At 44.9% G+C, this 27,636-nt stretch overlaps 1 protein-coding gene across 10 annotated transcripts in view; it reads right to left on the minus strand.

Annotated features, from left to right (window-relative positions):
• ATG5 (autophagy related 5) overlaps window positions 1-27,636 on the minus strand; it is a 137,488-nt gene that overhangs the window by 72,820 nt on the left and 37,032 nt on the right. For all 10 annotated transcript variants that reach the window (XM_030556034.1, XM_030556033.1, XM_030556025.1 and 7 more), the window contains exon 5: window positions 13,959-14,121. In XM_030556034.1, the coding sequence (XP_030411894.1) occupies window positions 13,959-14,121 (163 nt within the window). The remainder of the gene's footprint in view (window positions 1-13,958; window positions 14,122-27,636) is intronic.

Here is a 27,636-nt window from a genome sequence, read left to right on the forward strand (position 1 = left end):
ACAATGACACATCTTGGCAGCTGTTAAGCTAGGCCAAATAAAGGAATCTGATTATTGTTCCATAAAAACACCCCAACTGTCATGTCTTGAAATGATAAAATATTAATTTCTAAAGAAAAATGTGGTATGAGAAAAATACTTCTAACAAAGAAAAAACACAAAATCGTGCCCATGAGGAAAGGACACAAAAGTCCAAGAATTTTAGTAATCGATAACCAACACCATTCAAACATTTCAGCTACAAAACACAGAGATATAATATTTTAACAACAAACCTGAAATGGCAAAAAAGGAAAGCTTTAAGGTACCATTTCATTAACCTGTTCCAGCTTCTCTCAGCATAACTGACTAACTAGGAAGAAGAAGGAAGTAAGTAATATAGTAGTTTTACAGAATACTTTTTAAAGATCCCTCAATTTGTATTTATGTCTACCAGATACTTGAAAACAGAAGTTGCAGAAGGCACAGAGGTGGATGGGCGGGACACTAAAGGAACAGAATCATAGCATAATTACTGTTTTCTATAAACCACTCACAATAATCACAGCTTTTAAAAGTGTTGTACTAAAAAATCTGTATTTTCTCTTTAACTTTCACTGGTTATATTTTTTAGCAATATTAATTAATATTTTCATTCAGCGCTACGTTTGGTCTAAGCTAATGGAAGATTCCTAAAAAGAACCACTACTTGGGTTGGCCTAAAATTTAAATCATGCTCTCCATAAAAGACATGTAAAGCTAGTTTTCTGATTGTTTGATAGGACTGAGAGAATCATAGAATCATAGGACTGGAAGGGACCTCAAGAGGTCATCTAGTCCCCTGCACTTATGACAGGACTGAGTATAGACCATTCCTGACAGGTGTCTGTCTAACCTGCTCTTAAAAATCTCCAATGATGGCGATTCCACAACTTCCCTAAGCAATTTATTCCAGAACTTAACCACCCTGACAGGTACTTCAGGTAGTTTTTCCTAATGTCCAACCTAAACCTGCCGTACCGCAATTTAAGACCATTGCTTCTTGTCCTAACCTCAGCAGTTAATAAGAACAATTTTTCTCTCTCCTCCTTGTAACAACCTTTTATATACTTGAAAACTGTTACCTTGTCCCCTCTCAATCTTCTCTTTTCCAGACTAAACAAACCCAAATTTCTCAATCTTCCCTTATCGGTCTCATTTTCTAGACCTTAAATCATTTTTGTTGCTCTTCTCTGGACTTTCTCTGATTCGTTCACATCTTTCCTGAAATGTGGTGCCCAGAACAGGACACAATACTCCAGCTGAGGCCCAATCAGCGCAGAGTAGAGTGGAAAAATTATTTCTTGTGTCTTGCTTACAACACTTCTCCTAATACATCCCAGAATTATGTTCGCTTTTTTTTTTTTTTTTTTTGCGCCACAGTTACACTGTTGATTCATATTTAGCTTGTGGTCCACTATGATCCCCAGATCCCTTTCCGCAGTACTCCTTCCCAGATAGTCATTTCCCATTTTGTACGTGTGCAACTGACTGTTCCTTCCTAAGTGGAGTACTTTGCATTTGTTCTTATTGAATTTTATCCTATTTACTTTAGACCATTTCTCCAGTTTGTCCAGATCATTTTGAATTATAATTCTATCCTCCAAAGCACTTGCAATCCCTCCCAGTTTGGTACCGGCCGCAAACTTTACAAGTGTACTCTCTATGCTATTATCTAAATCACTGATGAAGATATGAACAGAACCGGACCCAGAACTGATCCTTGTGGGACTCCAGTCATTATGCCCTTCCAGCATGACTGTGAACCACTGATAACTACTCTTTGGGAATGATTTTCCAACCAGTTATGCATCCACCTTATAGTAGCTCGATCTAGGTTGCATTTCCCTACTTCGTTTATGAGAAGGTCATGCAAGACAGTATCAAAAGCTTTACTAAAGTCAAGATATACCATGTGTACTGCTTCCCCCCTATCCACAAGGCTCGTCACCCTATCAAAGAAAGCTATCAGGTTGGTCTGACACAATTTGTTCTTGACAAATCCATGCCGACTGTTACTTATCACCTTATTATCTTCTAGATGTTTGGAAATTGATAGCTTTATTATTTGCTACATTATCTTTCTAGGTAAAAAAATTAAGCTGACTGGCCTGTAATTCCCCAGGTTGTCCTTATTTCCCTTTTTATAAATTCGCACTATATTTGCCCTTTTCCAGTCTTCTGGGGAGCAGGGATAGCTCAGTGGTTTGAGCATTGCACTGCTAAACCCAGGGTTGTAAGTTCAGTCCTTGAGGGGGCCACTTAAGGATCTGGGGTAAAATCTGTACTTGGTCCTGCTAGTGAAGGCAAGGGGCTGAACTCAATGACCTTTCAGGGTCCCTTCCAGTTCTAGGAGACTGGTAGATCTCAAATTATAAATAAATTCTGGAATCTCTCCCATCTTTCATGACTTTTCAAAGATAATTGCTATTGGTTCAAATAATTCCTCAGTCAGCTCCTTGAGTATTCTACGATGCACTTCATCAGGCCCTAGTTACTTGAAGACATCTAATTTGTCTAAGTAATTTTTAACTTGTTCGTTCCCTATTTTAGCCTCTGATTTTTTAGCCTACCTCATTTTCACTGGCATTCACTATGTTAGATGTCCAATTACCACCAACCTTCTGGATGAAAACTGAAACAAAGATATCATTAAGCCCCTCTGCGATTTCCACATTTTTTGTTATTGTTTTTTCCCCCCTCGTTGAGTAATAGAGCTACCCAGTCTGTCCTTGGTCTTCCTCTTGCTTCTAATGTATTTATAGAATGTTTTCTTGTTACCCTTTATGTCTCTAGCTAGTTTGATCTCATTTTGTGTCTTGGCCTAATTTTGTCCCTACTTACTTGAGGTTTTTTTTACCCACAAAAGCTTATGCCCAAATAAATCTGTTAGTCTTTAAGGTGCCACCAGACTCGTTGTTTTTGTACATACTTGTGTTATTTGTTTATATTCATTCTTTGTAATTTGACCTAGTTTCCACTTTTTGTAGCACTCTTTTTTGAGTTGTATACCATTGAATATTTCCTAATTAAGCCAGTGGTCTCTTGCCCTACTTCCTATCTTTCCTACACAGTGGGACAGTTTGCTCTTGGGCCCTTAAAAATGTGTCTCTGAAAAACTGCCAACTGTCTTCAATTGTTTTTCCCCTTAGACTTGCTTCCTATGAGATCTTACCTACCAACTCCCTGAGGTTGCTAAAGTCTGCCTTCTTGAAATCCACTGTCTTTATTTTGCTGTTCTCCTCCCTACCATTCCTTAGAATCATCAACTCTATCCTTTCATGATCACTTTCATCCAAGCTGCCTTCCTCTTTCAAATTCTGAACCAGTTCCTCCCTATTTGTCAAAACAAAATGTAGAACAGCCTCTCCCTTAGTAACTTTCTCCACCTACTGAAATAAAAAATTGTCTCCAATAAATTCCAAGAACTTGTTGGAAAATCTGTAACCTGCTGTATTATTTTCCCAAGAGAGATGTTTGAGTAGTTGAAGTCCCCCATCACCAAGTGTTGTGCTTTGGATGATTTTGTTAGCATTTAAAAAAAACCTCATCTACCTCTTCTTCCTGGTTAGGTTGTCTGTAGTAGACCCCTAACATGACATCATCCTGTTTTTTACCCTTTTTATCCTTACCTAGAGACTTTCAACAAGTCTGTCTCCTATTTCCATCTCAACCTCAGTCCAAGTGTATACATTTTTAATATATAAGGCAACACCTCCTCCCTTTTTTCCTTGCCTATCCTTCCTGAGCAAGCTGTACCCTTCTATACCAATATTCTAGTCATGCTTATTATTCCACCAAGTCTCTGTGATCCCAACTATGTCAAAGTTGCGTTTATTTACTAGCATTTCAAGTTCTTTCTGCTTATTCCCCATACTTCTCGCATTACTACATAGACATCTAAGATACCGATTTGATTCCCCACCTCCCCCAGTTCTATCTTGTCTCTTCTTTATCCCTGCTATAACTGCCCCTGCTCCCCCCAAATTCTACACCTTCTCCCGAGTCTCCATATTTTTGACATACTTGTGGGCTTTGGTCACCTGCCCGCTTCAAACCTACTTTAAAGGTCTCCTCACTAGGTTAGCCAGTCTGTTTCCAAACATGCTCTTCCCCTGCCTTGATAGGTGGAGCCCATCTCTACTCAGCAGTCCTTCTTCCGGGACCAGCATACCATGGTCAAGGAAGCTGAAGTCCTCTTGGCAACACCATCCTCACAGCCAGGCATTCACCTCAAGGATGCATCTGTCTCTGCTTGGGCCGATACCCTTCACCGGAAGGATGAAAGAGACCATCACCTGCACTCCCAACTGCTTCACCCTTACTCCCAGTGCCCTGTAGTCACTTCTGATCTGCTGAGGGTCATACCTCACAGTATCACTAGTGTCCACATGGATGAGTAACATGGAGTCAGAGGGCTTGACGACCCTTGACAATCCCACCATAACATCTCTGATACAGGCCCCTGGCAGGCAGCATACCTCCTGAGATGCCATGTCAGGGCGACAGATGGGTGCCTCCATCTCCCTCAGAAGAGAGTCACCAACCACCACTACCCTATATTTCCTCCTGGGAGCGGTGGCTTCAGTCTTCCCAGCCTTGGGGGTACATGGCTTCTCTGCTTCCACCTTTGGGGGTGATTCCTCATTGCTCGTTGCCAGGGCAGCATAACCATTTTTAATTACCATGGTGGATGGGTTCAGAGCAGGTGTGGAGCACTGCCTGCTGCCAGAAGTAACCATCAGCCAGTATCCTCCCTGAGACAGAGCTATATCCTCCTCCCCGGTGGTGTGACAGCAGTCCTCTGTAGCTGGATAGCTTCTTCAGCCTTGCATGACTCCATATGAGTATTCTCAAGGAATTCCTCATGGCCACAGATGCTCCTCAGCCTAGTCATCTCCTCCTATAGCTCTCCCACCTGCTTCCTGAGAGATTCTACCAGCAGGCACCTTGCACACTGGATGGTCCCCCCAGCCTGGCTTTCTGAGAATGGGAAATGCCAGCCACAGTCTCTGCAAATCCACACCAGGATCTGGGTAGAGGCATTCATGGTTAGGTTGTCTGTCTGGATAGAGGTGCAGGTGGAGGAGCTAGGAGCAGCGTTGATACTGACAATGCAGCCCTTCCTATCCATAGCGATTATATTCCTTCCCACAAACTACCCTTGGTTGCTTACCCTCTGTTTTTTAAGACCTTCTCTCCTAGGTCAGCCTACCCCCTTGTGAATCACACAAAGGGGAGGGTGATCACAAGGCTGACTGAGGTGGATCAAAGATGACCGAGGTTGATCCAGGGAACAAAGGCTCAAACAGTCCCCAGACACACTATCCTAACTGACCCTGTAACTGAAATATTCTGAAAGAGAAAGAAAAACTACAAACAGCCAAACAAACTCACTCACCCCACGGTTAGTACTCGCACCTTGTTCATTCAGCAGGAGGATCTCCTTCTCAAATTCCCTTTTTTGCAGACCCCTGTTCAGTAGTTCCCAATGAAGATGACCAGAAAAATTTACTTAATATTTTATTGAATTTAAATTTATGGCTTTTCTTTTCAACTGAATCAGCAAATCCTATCTTTAACAAAATGGATCTATGAGAAGCACCATTCCCCTAAAAATCTCTGAGTCAAACTCTAGAAGGACACAACACATGCTATAAGTGGTCAAATGCAGTCCATAATGTGGAACCAGCTATGCATTCATGGTAATTAGCCATAAACTAATCAACATTCACGAACATTTTAAACAGTAGACTGTAATGGTGAGGTATGTGCTTGAGTGAACACTTGAGTAGGCGGGTTCTTGAAGGTAGAAAAGGGAAAGAGCACCACATCTCACCTTGGGCACACTAGGAGCTCTGACAAAATCTTCAGACAGGACTATCTGTAGTGTCTCTTCCTCCCCTTGAGTATTATTGCCATGTCTGGAACAGACAAACTGTTTTTAGGTGCGGAGCGGGGGGAGGGAAGAAACAGAACAAGCCAAGACTGAAGGAAAGATGGCTGCAAGCTCAAAATAAGATGGAGTAAGTATATGGTGTTATAAGCACCAGAGGGTGATTCTGAATTTGATTCAGAGATGAGAGAATGCTTCTGTTTTCCATCATCAATCTGGTTCCATTTCCTGATCGGAGAGAATAGTCTGAGCATAGCGTTCTGAACACTCTGAAGAATAAATATTTAGGAAGATAAGAAAAGAAGCCCTTAAGGAATGAATAAGGGCTTCAGAAGAAACAGGGTCAAAGTGAGGAGAAATTCTAATAAAGCTCCTGAGACTATAATAGGCATTATTTACAGACAAGAGAGATGTGAGAAAGAAACACCACGTCCAGCAGTGGAGGTATAGCCAAAATTCTGAAAATATGCATTTGTTTGGTGGTTTTTTTTTATACTGGACACAAAAATAGCAAGTTAGAAAGAGAAAATAATAAACTAAAAAAGTTTCCTTCTGAAATGTAACTTGTTCTGACAGATGTATGTCTCCATTCCCTAAAAGCAAGAAAATAGCCTAGCCTTGTCCCAAATTTACCCGAATTCCTACTACCAGAGAAAAATACTATTCAAATTTTGACAGAGCTCTGGGGGCTGGAGGGTGAGAAGAAAAAGATGGTTTAATGATTAAAGAACCTATTACCCTCCCATTCACTTGTTCTCATACGGAACCCCTGACAATTTTCCAAATAAATATTATCTGCTTTACTAATTTAAAACAGACAACTTTTGTTTAGGTTACAAAACCCCACTTGAGATTAAGGTGATCTGTTCCTCATTGTCAAAATGTGCTGGTCAACACAACAAAATATATTGTAGGAGCACGGCTAATAAGTGTCTCTACCAGTAGGATAAAGTATATTAACAATCTTTTGTTGATCCCTGTGTGTCATGTATATTCAGCACAATGCAATCCTGAAGTGCCAACTCAATGCAAGATCCTAGCTATTCCTATTTATTATTTTACAGTGCCTTAAGAATGTACCTCAAAATATTTTAGACATGACCCAGAGGGGTAAACAAAACAGTAGGATAGAGTGTAAGGACGTAAAAGAGTAGTATGCAGTAGTTTTTTAAATAAAAATAATATATCTCTTAGCTGTCCAACTTCTTGTAAGCATTGCAATAGAAAGGGGTATTAAAGACGATTTAGGGGAATATTTTTAGGCAAAAAAATGTGCCTTTTATCTTCTGTAATATACAAAAAGAAAGCCATACCAATTTTTTTTTAAAAACCTTCTGCCGCTTATTTTCTACTTCAAGTATCAGAAACAAAGTCTGGTCTTCACTGGTTTTGCTTGAGGAACCCATGAACCTTTCAGAGCATGTACCTTATGAGTAAGGCTATGTGTCTGTCATGGAGGTCATGGCTTCTGTGACTTTCTGTGATCTCCATGACTTCTGCAGCAGCTGGCACAGCTGGCTCCAGGGCTGCCAGGCCCCTCCCTGCCAGCAGCAGCAGTAGTTTTGGTATGGGAGGGGGCTCAGGGCTGGGGCAGGAGGTTGTGGTGTTAAGCGGCGCTTACCTCGGGGGGACTCTCTGGAAGCAGCCAGCATGTCCCTACAGTTCCTAGGCAGAGGAGCCAGGGGGCTCTACTTCCCTAGCAGCTCCCCTTGGCTGCAGTTCCCAGCCAATGAGAGCTGCAAAGCCGGTGCTTGTGGCTGGGGCAGCATATAGAGCCTCCCTGGCCTTCCCTCCCCCTAGGGACATACTGGCCGCTCCCAGGAAGCCGCAGGTAGCTGGGTAGGGAGTCTGCCAGTCCAGTCAACCCTCCTCACCCCCAGTACCAGTGGGGGTCCCGGACCGCATGCCGCCCCCCACCCCGCCAGATCACCTGTGGTGCCCCCAGACTATCCACAGCTCCCGGGTCCAAGTTTCAGTTAGGGGAATATAGTAATAATCATGGACAAGTCACAGGTCATGAATTTTTGTTTACAGCCGTGACTTCTCTGTGACTTTTACTAAAAATACCCATGACTAAAACATAGCGTTACTTATGAGCTCTCACATCAAATGAAAAGCAGGTGTGCTGAATCTTTAACCAAGATTTCCTTTAACACTTACAACTTCTGTTACTAATAGTTTTTGATAAAGTTTTGAACAGTTCAATTAAAAATAATTTCCCCTCTTAAGTTGTTCAGCTTTCACTTTCTTGACCCTGTGACATCATTTCAATAGAGACAAGACCTGAATTTCTAATGTAAAAAGCAAGCTGTAAAAACTATTAAGCCAATCCCTTCCCACACCAAAAAACCCCAACAACCTGTCAGGCCTCCCTGATCCATCATAATGATAGAACAATAAAGTGACTCAGAGGCAAGGACAGCAATAAGAAATGTCCCTGTAATTAGAAATATAGATACAGCTTTGTCATCAAAACACTCTCATGGATCTCTTATTCAGCTTTTCTTCTTTGCCCCCACAACATTTCTCTCCTCTGTTCACCTTCCCACTACATCTGGGACTAGTATGACACACATATATATCCCAAGGGAGCCAATCCTCTAGGTAAGCAATACCAACTTAGAAATGAGCCTTTAATGATGTTGAAAGGATAAATGAGACCACCACAGGTGTATGGGCAGAGACCTGACCTCTTCCCTGATTTGGTGGCTGATCAGTAGGCCAACCAAAGGGACTGAAGAACGATATGACACCTGGTCAGGCAATCCCAACACAAGATTTGCCATAAATCCACTGTTACTGCTCATCCCTTAAGGGACACTAGGCCCTTAAGGGACACTAGGGCTGCAGAGAGTGTTGATGGAAAGTTACCCATGCAACCAGACAAAGCAACTGCAGTTCAATTAGAAAGACCAACCCAAACTAATTTATAATATTAGTAATATTAATCCTCTCTTCTGACATCAGAAAATTATGCAAACTTGCTATTTACAAAAAAAAATCACGTTTAATGCCTTAAGCCATCCACTAAGTTTGATACAGAATTGTTTATGCTAGCAATACTTGAAAAATGTAACTATCGTTGTTTTTGTTGAAGATATGAAGAAACTTACTTGAAGTTTCATAAAAAAAAAAACAATCTGCAGATGTGTATCATAAGGTATGAAGCAGTTATCACAAATGCTACTTTCTTTTCTTTTTTGTGGTCATAAACTTCGTTTCAGAGAGAGGTTTAAAATCATCACATCTAAACGAAAGCCTATAAAAACATACTGAAAGGTACAGCATGTCTTAAAAAGAGTTTTCTTAGTTTCACAAGCTTTTCTTATTTCTCTTTTACAGAGAGCTGAAACATTAAAATTAGCATTTGAAAGTATTCAAAAGCTTGTTAAACTTCTCATTTAGATGTCAGGTTTCCCAGGTGCTGTTTCTCACGAAATACAATGAAATCTGTATAAAACCAACCTTACTAGGCAAACTCCTGTCTTAAGACCATCATTCTCAAACATACGTAGTTCAATTCTGGTTCACTATAAATGATAAACACCAACTTTTGGTTTATCCATTAAAGATACATGCAGTTACAATGAAACCTGACTTATGTTACACTTATAACTGAGCTAGATGTTTCTTAATACATATTCTAACAAGTGGCTAGCAAGCTTTATTTTAGCTGAGATGACATTTTGTAACTGATTTTTTAAACTACTATAACAATAGTAGAATCTATAACTAGAGCCATCATAAACAGTCCCAGCACTTAACTGGGCCTATTGCTAGAGAATAAATTCAATTAAGAAGGTACTAAAACAAACTTTCACTTGTATAATATGATCATTTGATTCCGCTAGACCAATGTAACAGTAGAATGTGCCAAGAGAAGTTATAATAGGGTCATTCACTCCTCAATTCATTCTTTATAGTCATCAAAAAATTATAGAAGTGTAGAACTGAAAGGGACCTGAAAAGTTCATTTAGTTCATCCCCTAGGGCTGAGGCTGGACTAGGTATTATCTAGACCACTGCTTCTCAAACTATCTGATGTGGGGGACCGGCAATTTTTTTCCAATGTGCCAGGGACCAGTGCTATATTATTATCCTATTCAATGCTCTTATGACGAAACTCGCTGCGGACCAGCAGCCGGTCCATGAGCCGCCACTTTGAGAAGCACTGATCTAGACTGTCCTTGATAGGTGTATGTCTAACCTGTTTTTTAAACCCTCCAATGATGGGGATTCCACAACTTTCCTTGGTAACCTATTTCAGTATTTACCTACCTTTATAGTTACAAATTTTTCCTAATAGCTAATCTGAATCTCCCTAGCTGCAAACTAAGCATACTACATCTTGTCCTAACTTAAGTGCATTTGGAGAACAACTGATCACCAAATTATGCCTTATGGTATCCTTACAGGATTCTATAGGACCTGAATATAATCATCCTGTGTCAAATGAGGGACCTTCACTCATATTATTTCCTTTCTCTAATATGTCTGATATACCTTAATACTCACTTGGTAATTGTGTAAATCGTTCACTATACTTTTTATAAAGTTAGTCATGAAATAAGAGCAAATAACTACCAACACATGACATTACTATGAGCATTTGATTGTTGGGAGAACCATACAAATGACAAGTTTCTATTTCCAAAAATGATGAGAGTTCAGAAAACATTAGCAGTCTCAAAACAAGAAACAGTTATATAGACAGAATGTTCTACTCCATTTCTCTTGAATACAGTTGTTTATGATACAGATGATGCTGTTCTTTTGTTTAATGGATATGGGTATAGCAAACCATTTCTCAACATACAACTTCTGAAAATATGCATTCTTACTGATTTACAAGACAATCCGCCCTTTTAAAATACTTTATTTTTAGGAGTAATATGGTTTTCAGCTAGCTAAAATTCTGTATTTACTGTTAATATGAAAAATATGTCACTCACCCAATTAGCTGGATTTACACCAAAATGGATGTTCACAACTAATCAGAATAAGTTCTTGGTTTTTTTTTAAACTGACTCAAACTTTAAAGCTATTTCCCACTAATTACAGGATGCAAATCTATGGAATTTTATTAATTGCATCCCTCAGAACTCCACCAACCATGTGTCAAACTATCATGACTCATTCATCTTCCCACTGTCCCTTATAGGACTCAAAACATCATTGGGTCCCCAGGGAAGACATCATCAGTACTAACAGTATTTTGGGCTAACAAACTCAGAGGTTAGTTATTTTGCAAGCCAGAATCTACTTCAAATGACCAGAATAACTAAATCATTTTAAACTGAGACATTAACCAGGAAAAAAAACCACCACAAATTCAGACTGACATTTTATACGTTAAATCTTAACTAATTTCCTGACTTTACTGGTTCTCAAGCTTAATAAGCAGTTTTACAGTAAAAGCATTTTTAACCGGCATGTTGGGGAAATGGGTGGTGCTGGTAAATTAAAAATGCAAGTTAACTCAGAAGGAGGGGTTTGGAGTACAAGGGCAGGGGATGTGTGCAGGGGCTGGGGCATGGGAGGGCCTCCAGGGCACAGGTAGGCATGGGTAGGGGCTCAGGGCGCCAGATCAGGGGGAGCTCTCACCTCCGGCAGCTCCCTGCAAGTGGCTCCCCATTCCTGCTGCTTCTGGTGGTGGAGATACGGCGAGATGGCTCTGCAAGCAGGCACGCTGCCTCTGTCTGCAGGTGCCTCTGTCTGCCGCTCCCATTGGCCATGGTTCCCAGACAAGGGGCTGGGAGCCACAGACTCAGTGCTCAGGGAGTGGGGATAGAGGCATCATGCCTGCAGAGATGCCTGGGCATGCTCTGCCAGCAACAGCAGGGACGGGGAGCTGCTTGCAGGAAACTGCCAGAAGTGAGCCCGCCCCCCTAATCTGCCACCCTGAGCCCCTCCCGTGCCCCAACCCCCTACCCTCTCCAGGACCCAAACTCCCCCCCCGAATACGCCCCGCAGTTCCTCCCATATCCCAGACCCCGCCAGCCCTGCACCAACCACATTATAAACCAGTCTTTCAGTGCAGATCTGAAAATGCCGGTTTATAGAGTTTGCTAGTTGGTGAAGTGCCAGACAAAAGAGCTTTCACTATACTTGGTTTACATTCAAGAGTTTTCCTTGCGTTTCTCAATATGCATTTGCTTTACATATGCTTTACATATGCTTTACATATTCATATGTAATGTATAATGTTTTATACATTAATTAAATGTACGTATTTGAAGGGGTTTACTGCTGGGGGAATTCTGCACCACTGCACATGCAGAATTTGCACAGAAGTTAATGTAGTACATGCAGAATTTCCTTCTTCTCCCACGGAAATGGGCTGCAGAGCTGCTGGCCACCACTAGGGGCTGCTGGACTCAGAGGAGCCCAGCTCCCAAATAGAAGACACTGCGGGAGGGTGGGGTGTGTTTCCAGGCTGCTACAGTTCTCAGCACACCCTGAAGGAAGGAGGCTGCATGCAGAAAACGCCATACAAACCCAAGACGCAGCATCAGGCTGTTTCTCCCTCTGGATCCTTGGGTTCTGGGGGTAGAGGTATGGGTGTCTCAGATGGGGAAGAAAGGGTGCAAGTATCTGGGCAGGGGGGCTCTGCAGCTGGGCTCTGGGGGGTAGGGTATGTGTGCGAGTGTCTGGGCTGGTGGGGTTAGGGGATGCCAGTATCTTGGCTAGAGGCCCCACAGCTGGGTGCTGAGAGGGTGCGGGGGGCGGCATGACTGGGCTCTGGGGGAGTGAGGGTGTGGATGTCTGGGCTGGGGTAGATCCTGCGGCTAGTCTCTGGTGGGAAGGGGTGTGCAAGTGTCTGGGCTGGGATGGGCCCCACAGATGGGCTTTGACGGATTGGGGGTGCAGATGTCTGGTCTGGGGGCACCCCATGGTTGGGCTCTGGTGGATAGGGGTACAGGTGTCTGACACTCCCCTGCTGGGCTCTGAGGGGGACGGGGCAGAGAAGTAGCCATACCAACTGTAAGAGGCCAATCAATTGAGATGAGCTATCATCAGCAGGAGAAAAAAACTTCTGAAGTGATAATCGAGATGACCCATAGAAGGTGTGAGGATACTTAACATGGGGAAGTAGATTCAATTAGTGTAATGGCCCAACCATTCCCAGTCTCTGTTCAAACCTAAGTTAATTGTATCTAATTTGCATATTAATGTGTGTGGTAAATGCTTCAAAATATATTTTCATATCTTTGTCTATCTGATTTCCAGAAGATGCCATTGGTTAATACTGGTTAATCTTATACAAGATATAAACCATTACTCCTGGGGGAATTCTGCACCAAAACATTAAAAACTGCACACAATATTTTAAAATTCTGCAAAATTCTGCATATTTTATTTTTCAAAATAACACTATATAATCACACCAGTTTCAATTATTTGGGTAACTTATTTAAAAATACCTGTCAGCAACTATGTCTGTAACAATACAGACACACACACAAATTCCCTGAGGAATAGAGAGTTAAAGAAACCCGTTTCCACCCTTTCACGTTCTCTGTATGTATAAATATCTTCTTGTTGTATGTTCCAGTTTATGCATCCAATGAAGTGGTCTGTAGCCCACGAAAGCTTATGCTCAAATAAATTTGTTAGTCTCCAAGGCCATGGCTACACTGGCGCTTTACAGGGCAGCAACTTTCGCGCTCAGGGGTGTGAAAAAAAACAAGTGCAGCAAGCTACACCCGTAGAGGATATGGAGTACGTACAGCGCTGGGAGAGCTCTCTCCCAGAGCTGGCGCTGTGACCACACTTGCACTTCAAAGCGCTGCCGCAAACTATATTAAATATGACGTGGTTCTGTGTGAACTGAGTCACAACCCAGTTTATTTCTCAGAAGATCTCAAGCTACCAGAGGTGAAAAACAGTTGATTCTCCACTAAATTGCTTAGCCCTTTGATTAGACTACAGTGTGGAAAATGGCATTTTATATTACTCTGCTACAATAATTCAGATTTTGAAGAAAAACTTTTCCAACATCCTAATAAATTGAAATTTCTTTAATTTGACATGTTGTATTTACCATTCTGTAACCCCATCCAGAGCTGTTTATGATCCTTTTTCTGCATCTCATTGATGACTTGACTTTTGTGCTTTAAGGCATCTGCTTCCTTTACACAAGCCATGAAATGAGCTTCAATCACATCTTTAGAAGTACAGTGCAGTAGATCCTTTTCTGGGAAATTCTAGAAAACAATGTTCAGAAGACAGACCAAAAGAAATAAGTATATTATGCATCTTTTAGTAATAAACAAAAATATTTATTTCTCAGCAAACACTGAGACAAAGCAAATAGATCATTAACCGTCATCCATCTTATAGACTTCAGGTTTAGTCACGATACCTATTTGTGAATTAAGACATTTAAGTTTTAAAAAAATGATTTGTAACTGAAGCATCATTCAGATTTCATGGATTCATTCATGGAAGGAAAAACATCCCCAATATCAAATTGGAAGTTTTTCAGTGCTTATATAGTATTTGACACCTTTTATGTTTTGGTATCATATGTTGGCCATTTCCCTGCAACAGTAGACAATACTGTAAGTTATCTCCTTCCAACAGCATCTTTCCTGATGGGCCGGTTTACCAGTTTCTTTCAGTTATTCATTTTTATTTCCTCCATTTGGGTATGTTGTACCAAGTTTTCAACACACGGTATCAGATACTACATATACTATGACAATAAACGTAAGTAGGGCCCTATCAAATTCACGGTTGTGAAAAACAGTCTTTTGTGTGCCTTTACCCTACATTATACAGATTTCACGGAGGAGACCAGCTTTTCTCAAATTAGGGGTCCTGACCAAAAAGGGAATTGCAGGGAAGGGGTCGCAAAGTTATTTTAGGGGCATTGTGGTATTGCCATCCTTACTTCTGCGCTGCCTTCAGAGCTGGGCAGCCAGAGTGTGGCAGCTGCTTACTGAGAGCCCAGCTCTGCAGGCAACAGTGCAGAAGTAGAGGGAGGCAATACTATACCATGCCAGCCTTACTTCTGCACTGCTGCTGGCAGCGTCTCTGCCTTCAGAGCTGGGATCCCAGCCAGCAGCTGCTACTTTCCAGCTGCCCTGGTCTGAAGGTAGTGCCAAAGCCAGCAGCAGCACAGAAGTAACAGTTCTGCATGGGGTCCCCAACGCAGAATGCGCCCGCATCCTGACCGGCGGTGGAGCATCCGCTGAAATGCCACTGAATTTCTGCGGCATTTCGGCAGCGACGCCTCTCGATGACACTGCTTTCCGCTGACAAGCGGCGTCGAGAGATGTCGCCGCGGTGGCATTTCAGCGGTGCTCCACCGCCGCCATGGTCCTTCGTCTGGCGCCTGCCAGACGAAAAGGTTGGGGACCACTGCAGTAGCAGTGCCGTAACCCCCTCCTACAATAACCTTGTGACACCGCCCCCCAAGTCCTCTTTTGGTCAGGATCCCTACAATTACAACATTGTGAAATTTCAGATTTAAATAGCTGAAATAATTATATTTATGATTTTTAAAACCATATAACCATGAAATTGAACAAAATGGACCATGCATTTGGTAGGGCCCTATAGAGAAGGCAAAACCATGTGCAAGTATTTTCCCCTGAAGACAGTGCAAATCCTTACCAGACTTATTTTTACTTGTTAGAGCTAAGATTTATTTATTAGTTAACTGGTTCTTTAATGGTTTTATATGGCTGAAGTTGGTGTACTGTACTCCCTCAAGCACTACAAATGTACGGTTTACTACTTTTTAAAAGACAGCAATTACCAGTAATTATATCTTTTCTTTTTGTTAAATTATAGTGAAACCTTGTTTTTGCAAATAATAAATGTGTTGCACTTATTTAGCAAATCCAAAGATTAACAACTCTAGAAACAATACACTTAATGTACAAGACATACTGTATAAACCTCTGGATGGTGATAAAATTCAAAATAGTTAAACTTTTTCCTTTCCCAAGAAGTATAGTGCCCCTGTTAGTGGACATCTAGTCCATTGATTTAAAAAAATTGAACTGAATTAAAATGTGATGGTGATAACCAGGCCAATCAGGTATTTGTATTTCTAATAGAATCAAAGGCCTGGTCTACACTACGCGTTTAAACCGATTTTAGCAGCGTTAAACTGATTTAACACCGCACCCCTCCACACTATGAGGCCCTTTATATCGATATAAAGGGCTCTTTACATCAGTTTCTGTACTTCTCCCTGACGAGAGGAGTAGCGCTAAAATCGGTATTACCACATCGGATTAGGGTTAGTGTGGCCGCAAATCAACGGTATTGGCCTCCAGGTGGTATCCCACAGTGCACCACTGTGACTGCTCTGGACTGCAATCTGAACTCGGATGCACTGGCCAGGTATACAGGAAAACCCCCGCAAACTTTTGAATTTCATTTCCTGTTTGGCCAGCATGGAGCTCTGATCAGCACAGGTGACCATGCAGAGCTCATCAGCACATGTAGCAATGCAGTCTCCTGAGAATAGAAAAAGAGCTCCAGCATGGACCGCACGGGAGGTACTGGATCTGATCGCTATATGGGGAGAGGATTCAGTGCTAACAGAACTCCATTCCAAAAGACGAAATGAAAAAATATTTGAAAAAATTTCCAAGGCTACGATGGAAAAAGGCCACACCAGGGACTCAGTGCAGTGCAGAGTGAAAGTTAAGGAGCTCAGAGAAGCTTACCAGAAAACAAAAGAAGCAAATGGAAGGTGCGGGTCAGGGCCGAAAACATGCCGCTTCTACTCCGAGCTGCATGCAATTTTAGGGGGCTGGGCCACCACTACTCCACCCCTGTCTGTGGATTCCAAGGTGGGAGTTGTAATCTCAACCATGGCTGAGGATTCTGCGGAGGGGGAAGAGGAGGAGGAAGAGGAGGATGACCTTGCAGAGAGCACACAGCACTCCATTAGCCCCAACAGCCAGGAGCTTTTTGTGACTTAGACGAAATTACCCTCCCAGCCCTCCCAAGCCACTAGCCCAGACAGTGAAGCCATGGAAGCAACCTCTGGTGAGTGTACCTTTGTAAATATAAAACATGGTTTGAAAGCAAGCGTTTTTTAATGATTGATTTGCCATGAGGGCTTGGGATGCATTCGCGGCCAGTAAAGTTACTGGAAAAGTTTGTTAACATGTCTGGGGATGGAGTGGAAATCCTCCAGGGACATCTCCATGAAGCGCTTCTGGAGGTACTCCAAAAGCCTTTGCAGAAGGTTTCTGGGCAAGGCAGCCTTGTTCCGTCCACCATGGTAGGACACTTTACCACGCCATGCCTGTAGCAAGTAATCGGGTATCATTGCATGACAAAGCATAGCTGCATATGGTCCCGGTGACTGCTGGCATTCAAGAAACATCCGTTCTTTATCTTGCTCTGTTATCCTCAGGAGAATGATATTGTTCATGGTAACCTGGTTGAAATTCAGGAATTTAATTAAGGGGACAGAGATGGCTATTTTCCTACTGGGCTGTTGCTTAAAAGAAACCTTTCCTTGCATGTAGCCAAGCAGGGGGAGGGGAGTAAGGATAGCACAGAGCTTTTTTGTGTTTGGCTAACAGGAATCTTCCCAGCTACAAGCCACGCAGTGGGGAGGGAAAGGGGGGTGATTAGCAGTGATCTTCTATGATACCAGCCATGCGGTGGAGGGAGGGGTAAAGCAATCATCCTAGAGAATTGCATGGGGGAGGGGTTGGCTTCTGCTGCTGCATGTTAACAGGAAAGAAGCATCAGAGGGCACTGTGGTATATCAAGGCTGGAGAAGCCGAAAGACAATGGCTTACCATGGCTGCATACAAGCTGAATTCTGATGCCCGGACCTGCGTCTGTGAGATCTGTAACACCAGAGCCACAGGCTCTCAATATTAAGATGCAAAATGCGACCTTGTAGTAAAATCACATGTGCTATGTAAGGTGAATAGTGTTTCACAGTGAACAAGAGTATAACCATTGTTCTGTAAAATGTATCTTTTTAAATACTTCTCTCCCTTTTTTCCCTCCCTCATGCAGCTGCAAATTTTTCAGGCCTCCCTACTCCATCCCGAAGGCTAGCTCAGATAAGGCGGAGGAAAAAGAAGATGCGAGACTAAATATTCTTGGAAATCATGGAAGTAACCCACAATGAAAGAGCTCATCTGAATGAGTGGAAGGACGTGGTAGCAAAGTACAGGAAAGATGCCAGTGAACGTGAGGACAGGTGGGACCAACGTGAGGATAGGAGGGACGAACATGAGGATAGGAGAGACGCTCGAGATGAGAGGTGGCGGCAGGAAGATCAGAGGTGTAGGCAGGAAGGTCAGCGGTGGCAGGATGCAACGCTGGAGCTGCTGCGTGATCAAACTGATATCCTCCGACGTCTGGTGGAGCTTCAGGAAAAGCAGCGGGGTCACAGAGTGCCGCTGCAGCCCCTGTGTAACCACCCTCACCACGTTCCATATCTTCCTCACCCAGACGTGTAAGAACGCACGGGGGAAGGCTTCGTGCACCCGCCCACTCCACCCCCGTGGACAGTCCAACCAAAAGGTTGTCATTACATTGAAATGTGTTTAATGGCCTTTTCCTTCCCTCCTATCCTCCTCCCAAACCACACCCGGGATACCTTGTCAGTTCTCTGCCTCTTTTTATAATGACTTTTTAATAATGAATACATGATTTTTAAATGATAGTTACTTTATTTCCTTAAGCAAGGTGTAATCGAATGGGGAGGGTGGGTTGCTTACAGGAGGAGTCAATAAAGGGGGGGAGGTTCATGAAGGGGAAACAAACACAGCAGTCACACCATACCCTGGCCTGTGATGAAACTCGTTTTCAAAGCTTCTCTGATGCGCACCACTTCGTGATGCGCTCTTCTAATCGCCCTGGTGTCTGGCTGCACGTAATCAGCGGCCAGGTGATTTGCCTCAGCCTCCCACCCCGCCATAAAGGTCTCCCCCTTACTCTCACAGAGATTGTGGAGCACACAGCTAGCAGCAATAACGAAGGGGACATTGGTTTGGCTGAGGTCTGAGCGAGTCAGTAATGTGCGCCAGCGCGCCTTTAAACGGCCAAATGCACATTCTACCACCATCCTGCACTTGCTTAGCCTGTAGTTGAACAGCTCCTGACCACTGTCCAGGCTGCTTGTGTATGGCTTCATGAGCCATGGCATCAAGGGGTAGGCTGGGTCACCCAGGATAACGACAGGCATTTCAACATCCCCAACTGTTATTTTCTGGTCTGGGAAGTAATTCCCTTGCTGCAGCAGTTTAAACAGAGCGGTGCTTCTGAAGACGCGAGCGTCATGAACCCTTCCTGGCCATCCCACGTGGATGTTGGTGAAACATCCCTTGTGATCCACCAGTGCTTGCAGCACCACTGAAAAGTACCCCTTCCGGTTTACGTACTGGGTGCCCTGGTGCTCCGGTGCCAAGATAGGGATATGGGTTCCATCTATCGCCCCCCCACACTTAGGGAATCCCATTGCAGCAAAGCCATCCACTATGACCTGCACGTTTCCCAGAGTCACAACCTTTCGTAGCAGCAGCTTAATGATTGCTTTGGCTACTTGCATCACAGCAGCCCCCACAGTAGATTTGCCCACTCCAAACTGATTCCCGACTGACCGGTAGCTGTCTGGCATTGCAAGCTTCCAGAGGGCTATTGCCACTCACTTCTCCACTGTGAGGGCTGCTCTCATCTTGATATTATGGCGTTTCAGGGCAGGGGAAAGCAAGTCACAAAGTTCCATGAAAGTGCCCTTATGCATGCGAAAGTTTCGCAGCCACTGTGAATCGTCCCACACCTGCAAAACTATGCGGTCCCACCAGTTTGTGCTTGTTTCCCGGGCCCAAAATCGGCGTTCAATGGCTAGATCCTGCCCCATTACCAGCAGGATCTCCAAAGAGCAGGGGCACGCAGTTTGAGATAATTCTATGTCCATGTCCTCATCACTCTTGTCGCCGCGCTGCCATAGCCGCCACCTCCTCCTCGCCTGGCTTTGCAGGTCCCGGTTCAGCATAGACTGCATGAGAATGCGCAAGGTGTTTACAACGTCCACAATCGGGGTATTGATCTGAGCAGGGTCCATGCTTGCTGTGCTATGGCGTTTGCACAATTCACCCAGGAAAAAAGGCGCGAAATGGTTGTCTGCTGCTTTCACGAAGGGAGGGGTGAGGCTGTACCCAGAACCACCTGCAACAATGATTTTTGCCCCATCAGGCACTGGGTTCTCAACCCAGAATTCCAAGGGGCAGGGGAGACTGCGGGAACTATGGGATAGCTACGGGATAGCTACCCACAGTGCAACCCTCCAGAAATCGACGCTAGCCTCGGACCATGGACGCACACCATTGAATTAATGTGGTTAGTGTGGCTGCATGCACTCGACTTTATACAATCTGTTTTACAAAACCGGTTTATGTAAAATCGAAATAATCCCGTAGTGTAGACGTACCCAAAGTTTGGTTGATCTCCTCTATGTTGGAATCAGCATAACAGTAAGCATACTGGATACACAAGCGGATCCAGAGAGACAGGACAAATCCTTCCCCTTATGAGGACCCTCCAAAAGAACCCAAAGCTTGATACTTCTGGAACTCCTGAGCACAACAAAAGTAAACTCTGATGATCTCTCCTATTGTTAATGAAAAGCAACAGAATTACTGTGATGAGGAAGGAGGATAGAAATTTGAGAGATAAATGTCCTGATTAAGGTGGAAGAATTAAACTACATTAGAAGGACAGATGGGCAAGTACAAAAGGACTATCTTTTTCTTATGAAAAACCATGAATGGAAGATTACAAAAGAATGCCACAAGCTTTCTAATTCTTAGGGTCAAAGAGATGATCACTAAGATGGCTAGCTTTCATGTCAGAATAAGAGGGACTAATAGAGGGATTCATATGGGTTAGAGCAAAACGGATCTTAAAACCAAGTTAAGGCTACAGGGCGGAACCGGAGACTTGACTTGGACCTAAGAGGATATCTCTTGGCAAAATCTGGTCACTTAAGAATAAGCCCTCATACAGATTTCCTCCAGGTACTAACAGCAGACCCCAGAGCCCTAAAGGTATATAGAAAAGATCCTGAACAAAGCCATCCTGAATGTACACCAGAATCGCTGGGAAAGAGGTTCTCTAGACAAGGTAGTACAATCTACACACCACTTTGAAGATAGACCAGACCCTATAGTGTGCAATGCTAATTCTGCATTCTAAGCTGCAACAAGCTGTTGAAGACCTTACTGAAGAAATTCAAGTTCTTGAGTAATCTCTTCTCAGGAGCCACACAGAGACTTAGCATTTCAGAAATGGGGCACAGAAAAGGGCCCTTATAAAGAAGGGTTGTTTCAAAGGCTAAAGGGTTGTTTCAAAGGCTTTGTGGAACACACGAAAAGCCACTCCAGAGCTCTGAAGATCATGTGTCACCCCCCTTCAGGATGGAGTAGAAGTAACCTTCACCCTCAAGAGACACAAAGTATCAAAATACACCTTTGGAGATGCTGATTTGAATGAATTGAAGGTGATGACCTTTATTTGAATCAGGTGAGAATTAGCTAAATTCATGGAGGATGGGTCCATCAATGGCTATTAGCCAAGATGGTCAGGGATGCAACTCGATGCTCTGGGAGACCCTGAGCCTCTCACTGCCAAATGCTTGGACTTGACAACAAGGGATGGATCACTGAAGACTGTCCTGCTCTATTCCTTCCCTTTGAAGCATCTAGCATTAACCACTGCCGGAAGACAGGATACTGGGATATATGGTCCATTAGTCCTACCCAGTATAGCCATTCTTATGTTCTTATTTTAAGGGTCAATAATATTTCCCTTTCTTTTTATGAGTTTGATGAATAGAAGGAAAAGACTGAAGTTCTATGAAATAGCTTCTCCTTGTGACAGAGACCCAGACACTGGAAAAGGTCATGGCTCATTGGTCTAACTATTTTTGCTGCACACCAATGTTCCCTCTAATTTTTTACATCCGTGTGTGGAATGAATTTTGTTATGTGCACCAATATGGAGGAGATGTGTGGCAGGGGTGGAGCTGAGGAGTTCAGAGTGCGGGACCTCAGGGCTGGGACAGAGGGTTAGGGTGTGGTGGGGGAGTAAGGGATCTGGGGTGGGTCTGGGGATGAGGGTGCGGGAGGGGGCTCAGGGCTGGGACAGAGGGTTGGGGTGCAAGGGAGTGAGGGCTCTGGCTGGAGGTGTGGGCTCTGGGGTGGGGCCGAGGATCAGAGATTGGGGGAGCAGGCTGCCCCAGGGAGAGAGGAATTCCCCCAGGCCTTCCTCACTGCAGCAGCCTGGGGCCAGGGGAGAGGGCCTCTCCCTGCCTGCATGGTACTTGATAGACCTGCCGCACGGACATGCAGCTTAGAGAAAACTTAGCTGCACACTCCATTCTGGAGAGTTATCTCCCATCTCTGCCCTCCACTTCTAAAAAAAAACAGTATTTTTGCAGAAAACAGGATAATTTTATTTTCTCAACTAGCATAAAGAGGAGAGGGGTTTGTAATGTGTGGTGAGAGATGTGCAAAGGCATGGGGAGGGACAAATGCCCCAGGATGGATCCTCCTTGATATCATACATTTGACTAGACTCTGTCATTCTCAACCTTAGTTGCCCAGCCAGGAGTCTACTGAGAAGATGAAGGAGGTGTATCAGACCTCCCTCAGGCTGGGATTTTCAGACACCTAACTCCTACTCCCCCCAGTCTCAGAAAAAAGGGGCCTGGGCCACAGCTCCCACCCCAGTCACCTCTCAGCAGCAGAAACCACCATGTCCCTGGACATCTACTGCTGGGCAAGTGGGGTTGGGTGTCAGTGCTTTAGCCACATGCCACAGCTCATGCCACAGCGCTGGAGACACTAATGACTCGGGAAAGAATTACAAAGCCTGGAGCTGCTGCCTCCTCCTGACAAGGCCAAGCATGTCCCCAAGATCAGAAGTGCTTCCACACCCTCACATCCCACAGCAACAGGGGAGAGGCCACATGTGCCCTGTCAGGGGGGGGAGGGAAGGATATTATATTTCAAGTTTCCAAATAGTTCCATTGCCAGGAGAAAGGTGGGGTGGGGTGGGGTGGATACAGTTACTATCGCAATACCATACCATGCCATCCGTACTTCTGTGCCGCCCAGTTCTGAAGGCAGAGCCACTGCCAGCAGTGGAGAAGTAAGTGTGGCAATACCATATCTTGTCACCCCTACTTCTGCGCTACAGCAGAGTGCTCGCACTGCCTTCAGAGCGGGGCTCTCAGTTAACAGCAGCTGCTCACCTGCCCAGCTCTGATGGCAAGGAAAAAGGACGAGCAAGGAAGAATCACAGGCATCCATTTGTATTCTGAAAACCAAAGGTTTAAGTAAAGGCAGTCTCCCACAAAGACGCAAGTGGAACCATAGAATAATAGGAACACTAGACTGGAAAGAGGTGGTCCCTACCCATCCCACCACATGGAGGGATGAGGGAAAGGAAGAAGGTTGCTGCTAGACTTCCCTTGTTTCTGAAGCACCATGGGTTTGGTGTCTGACTTCTGAAAGGAATGATGTTGGTATACAGGCCTTTGGGGTCAACAGCTGATTAAAAATCTACACCCGGAGAAATAAGGCTCATTCTTCTATATGAGGATAGACAGGATTTGAGACAACAAGAGGAGAGGGCAGGAAAAAAATGGTTACTCGCCTTCTCATAACTGTTGTTCTTCAAGATGCGTTGTTCATGTCCATTTCAATCAGGTGTGCACGCGCTGCATGCACACAAGCTGGAAGATTTTTCCCTTAGCAGCATCCGTAGGGTCGGGCGTGGGCGTCCCCTGGAGTCGCGCCTTTATGGTGCCTAATATAGAGCCCTGCCGACCTGCCACCCCCTTAGTTCCTTCTTGTTGGCTGCTCTGACAGAGAGGTAGGAGGGTAGATATTGGAATGGACATGAAAAACACATCTCGAAGAACAACAGTTACGAGAAGGTGAGTAACTGTTTTATCTTCTTCAAGTTCTTGTTCATGTCCATTCCGATTAGGTGACTCACAAGCCTGAAGTTCAGGAGGTGCGGTCGGCGTTATCCACTAATTGGAGCACTGCTTGTCCGAAGGCCGCGTCATCTCTGGCCTGCTGAGTGATCGCATAGTGTGTGGTGGAAGTGTGTACAGAGGACCACATTGCTGCCCTGCAGATTTCCTGGGTAGAAACCCACACCAGGAATGCTACTTAGGAGGCCTGCATCCTAATGGAGTGCATGGTGATAGACGGAGTGGGCACCTTCACCAAGTCGTACCACTCCCGAATGCATGACATGATCCACAATGAGATACGTTGCAATGAGACAGAAAGACTTTTCATTCTGTCTGCCACCACCACGAATAATTGGATGGACTTTCAGAACAGCTTCGTTCTCTCAATGTAGAAGACTAACGCCCTGTTGACATCCAATGAGTGAAGCGTCTGCTTCCTGCCACTTGAATGTGGCTTAGGGTAGAAAACAGGGAGGAAGATGTCCTGGTTGATGTGAAACTGGGAGACAACCTTTGGGAGAAAAAGCAGATGAGGTTTGAGCCGAACCTTGTCCTTATGGAATACTGTATAAGGGGACTCTGATGTAAGGGCCCTGAGCTCTGACACTCTCCTAGCTGAGGTTATCACCACTAGAAATGCCACCATGCATGAGAGATAAAGCAGGGAGCATGTCGCCAATGGCTCAAACGGTGGTCCCGTAAATCTGGAAAGGACCAGGTTGAGGTCCAAGCTGGGATAGGCTGTCATTCTTGTGAGTATAGTCTGTTTAGACCTTTAAGGAAATAGCTGACCACTGGATTCGCGAAGACTGAGCAGCCTTCTGCACCCGGATGGAAGGCGGAGATGGCTGCCAAGTGAACCCTACTGATAACATGGACAGTCCCTGTTGCTTAAGATGGAGGAGGTAAGTCCAGTATAAATGGCACTGAGGCGAGTGTCAGAGACTGAAGATGCTGCTCCACCCAGATTGAGAATCTCTTCCACTCGGCAAGGTACGGACCCTTTTGGAAGGGCAAAGAGAACTTGTCTGACTTGATCAGAGCAGGACAGCTCCACAACTTTCAGCCATGGAGCTTCCATATTGTGAGATGGAGCGACTCGAGGTTCAGATGTCAAAGGCGGCCGTGATCGTCCATTATTAGGTCCGGGACGAATGGTAGTGTAACTGGAGTTGCCACGGACATTTCCAGGAGCGATGTACACCAGTGCCGGCATGGCCAGGCTGGAGCAATTTGGGGGAGGGATTGCTCAGTGGTTTGAGTATCAGCCTGCTAAACCCAGGCTTGTAAGTTCAATCCTTGAGGGGGCCATTTAGGGAACTGGGGTTAAAAAAAAAACTGTCTGGGGACTTGTCCTGCTTTGAGTAGGGGGTTGGACTAGATGATCTCTTGAGGTCCCTGACATTCTGTGATCACCAGGTCTTATTCCCTGCGGATCTTGAGGAGCTGTGAATGAGAGGAACCTGTGGGAATGTGTACAGAAGACAGCCTCCCCACGGAAGTAGGAACGCATCCACAATGGAGCCTAGGATGTGACTCAGGAAGGAGCAGAATAGTTGACACTTCCTGTTGCATTGCATGGCAAACAGATCTATTTGGGAAAAGCCCCAGCGTTGGAAGATTGAGCTCACTATGTCCAGCCGGAGGGGCCACTCGTGGCCGTGGAAAGACCTACTGAGATGCTCTGCCAGCTTGTTCCATACCAGGGAGGTATGATGCCTGCACGTGTATCAAGAGCTCTACATGGAAGTCCCACAGCTTGAGGGCTTCCTGGCATGGAAAGGAGCCTGCACCCCACCCCCCGTTTGTTGATATAGAACATTGCCATGGTGTTGTCTGTGAGGACTGATTCAGAGTCCATATATCGGGGGAGATGTGTAAGTCTGGCATGCCAGGTGCACCGCTCTCAGTTTTCTGACACTGATATGCAGAGCAAAGTCCAGAGGCCTTGTGTCCTGGGGTCTCCCAAATGTGCCTCCCATTCCAAAGCTGAAACATCTGTCACTAATGAGAGGTATGGCTGGGGGCTGATGAAGGGGACCTCTGCACACACTACCTATGGGTTGAGCCACCAGAGGTGGGAGTCTAGTATCGGACGAGGCAGGGTTACGATACTGTCCAAAGCATCTCGAACTGGTCGATATACTGATGCTAGCCATGACTGAAGTGGGGAAAGCCTGAGTCTGGCATGCTGTACTACGTAGGTACAAGCTGTCATGTGCCCTAGAAACTTCGGGCAATTCTTTGCTGAGGCCCTGTATGATGTCGCCCAGTGACCGAAACCTGGCCTCCGGGAGATATGCCCTGGCTTGAGTCAAGTCTAGCACTGCCCCTATAAACTATATCCTCTGTACAGGGGACAGCATCGATTTCACCTCATTTAGAAGGAGACCTAGTTCATTGAACGTCCTTCTTATGAGGCTGACCTGTGCCTCCACTTGAGACCTGGAGCAGCCCTTGATCAGACAGTCATTAAGGTACAGGAATACCTGTACCTGCTGCTTGCACAGGAACGCTGCCATGACTGCCATGCACTTGGTGAACTCCTGAAGTGCCGCTGACAGGCCAAATGGGAAGACGATAAACTGACAGTGGCTATTGTTCACCACAAACCTGAGGTATTTTCTGTAGGGTGGAATTATTGCTATGTGCAAGTATGCATCCTTCAAGTCGAGGGCGACATACCAGTCTCCTGGATCTAATGAGGGGAGAAGGGAGGCCAAAGAGACTATGCGGAACTTGAGTTTTCTGATGAACTTGTTGAGTTCTCGCAGGTCCAGGATGGACCTGAGACCACCTTTGGCTTTCAGTATTAGGAAATACTGGAGGTAGATGCCCTTGCCCCTTTACTCCTGAGGAACCTCTTCCACTGCCCTGACAGAGAGGAGCGAGTACATCTCCTGTATAAGGAGTTGCTCATGAGAGGGGTCTCTGAAGAGGGACAGGGAGCTAGGGGGGTGGAAGGATGGGAGGGTACACAATTGGATGGAATATCCCCTCTTTACCATATGGAGCACCCAGTGGTCTGAGGTGATATGGGACCATGCACAGCAGAAAGGGGATAGCCGGAACGAGAAGGTAAGTAGGGTTGGATCCAGTTCCAGCACTGGCGCACCGTCCTTCATCACACCCTCAAAATGCTGGCCCAACCCTGGCCTGAGGAGGGATGCTCCTTTCTTCTACCGCTCCTATTCCTCCTATGAGGAGCATCCTGGCAGTTCTGAGCTTGGTAGAACCTAGAGGGAGTCTGTGGCCAGAAATGTCTACATTGAATGGCGGGGCTATAGAGCCCCAAAGATCTGAGGGTGGCCCCTGAATCCTCTAGGAGGTCCTGGATGACTGGAAAAAGGCTAGTGTAGTGCCCATCTTTAAAAAGGGAAGGAGGAGGATCGGGGGAACTATGGGCCAGTCAGCCTCACCTCAGTCCCTGGAAAAATTATGGAGCAGGTCCTCAAGGAATCAATTCTGAAGCACTTAGGAGGAGAGGAAAGTGATCAGGAACAGCCAGCATGGATTCACCAAGGGCAAGTCATGCCTGACTAACCTAAATGCCTTCTATGAGGAGATAACTGCTTTGTGGATGAGGGGAATGCAGTGATGTGCTATTCCTTGACTTTAGCAAAGCTTTTAATATGGTCTCCCACAGAATTCTTGCCAGCAAGTTAAAGAAGTATGGGCTGATGAATGGACTGTAAGGTGGATAGAAAGCTGGCTAGATTGTCAGGCTCAACAGGTAGTG

This window comes from Gopherus evgoodei, chromosome 3, assembly GCF_007399415.2.
Source record: "Gopherus evgoodei ecotype Sinaloan lineage chromosome 3, rGopEvg1_v1.p, whole genome shotgun sequence".
Classification (NCBI taxonomy): domain Eukaryota; kingdom Metazoa; phylum Chordata; order Testudines; family Testudinidae; genus Gopherus; species Gopherus evgoodei.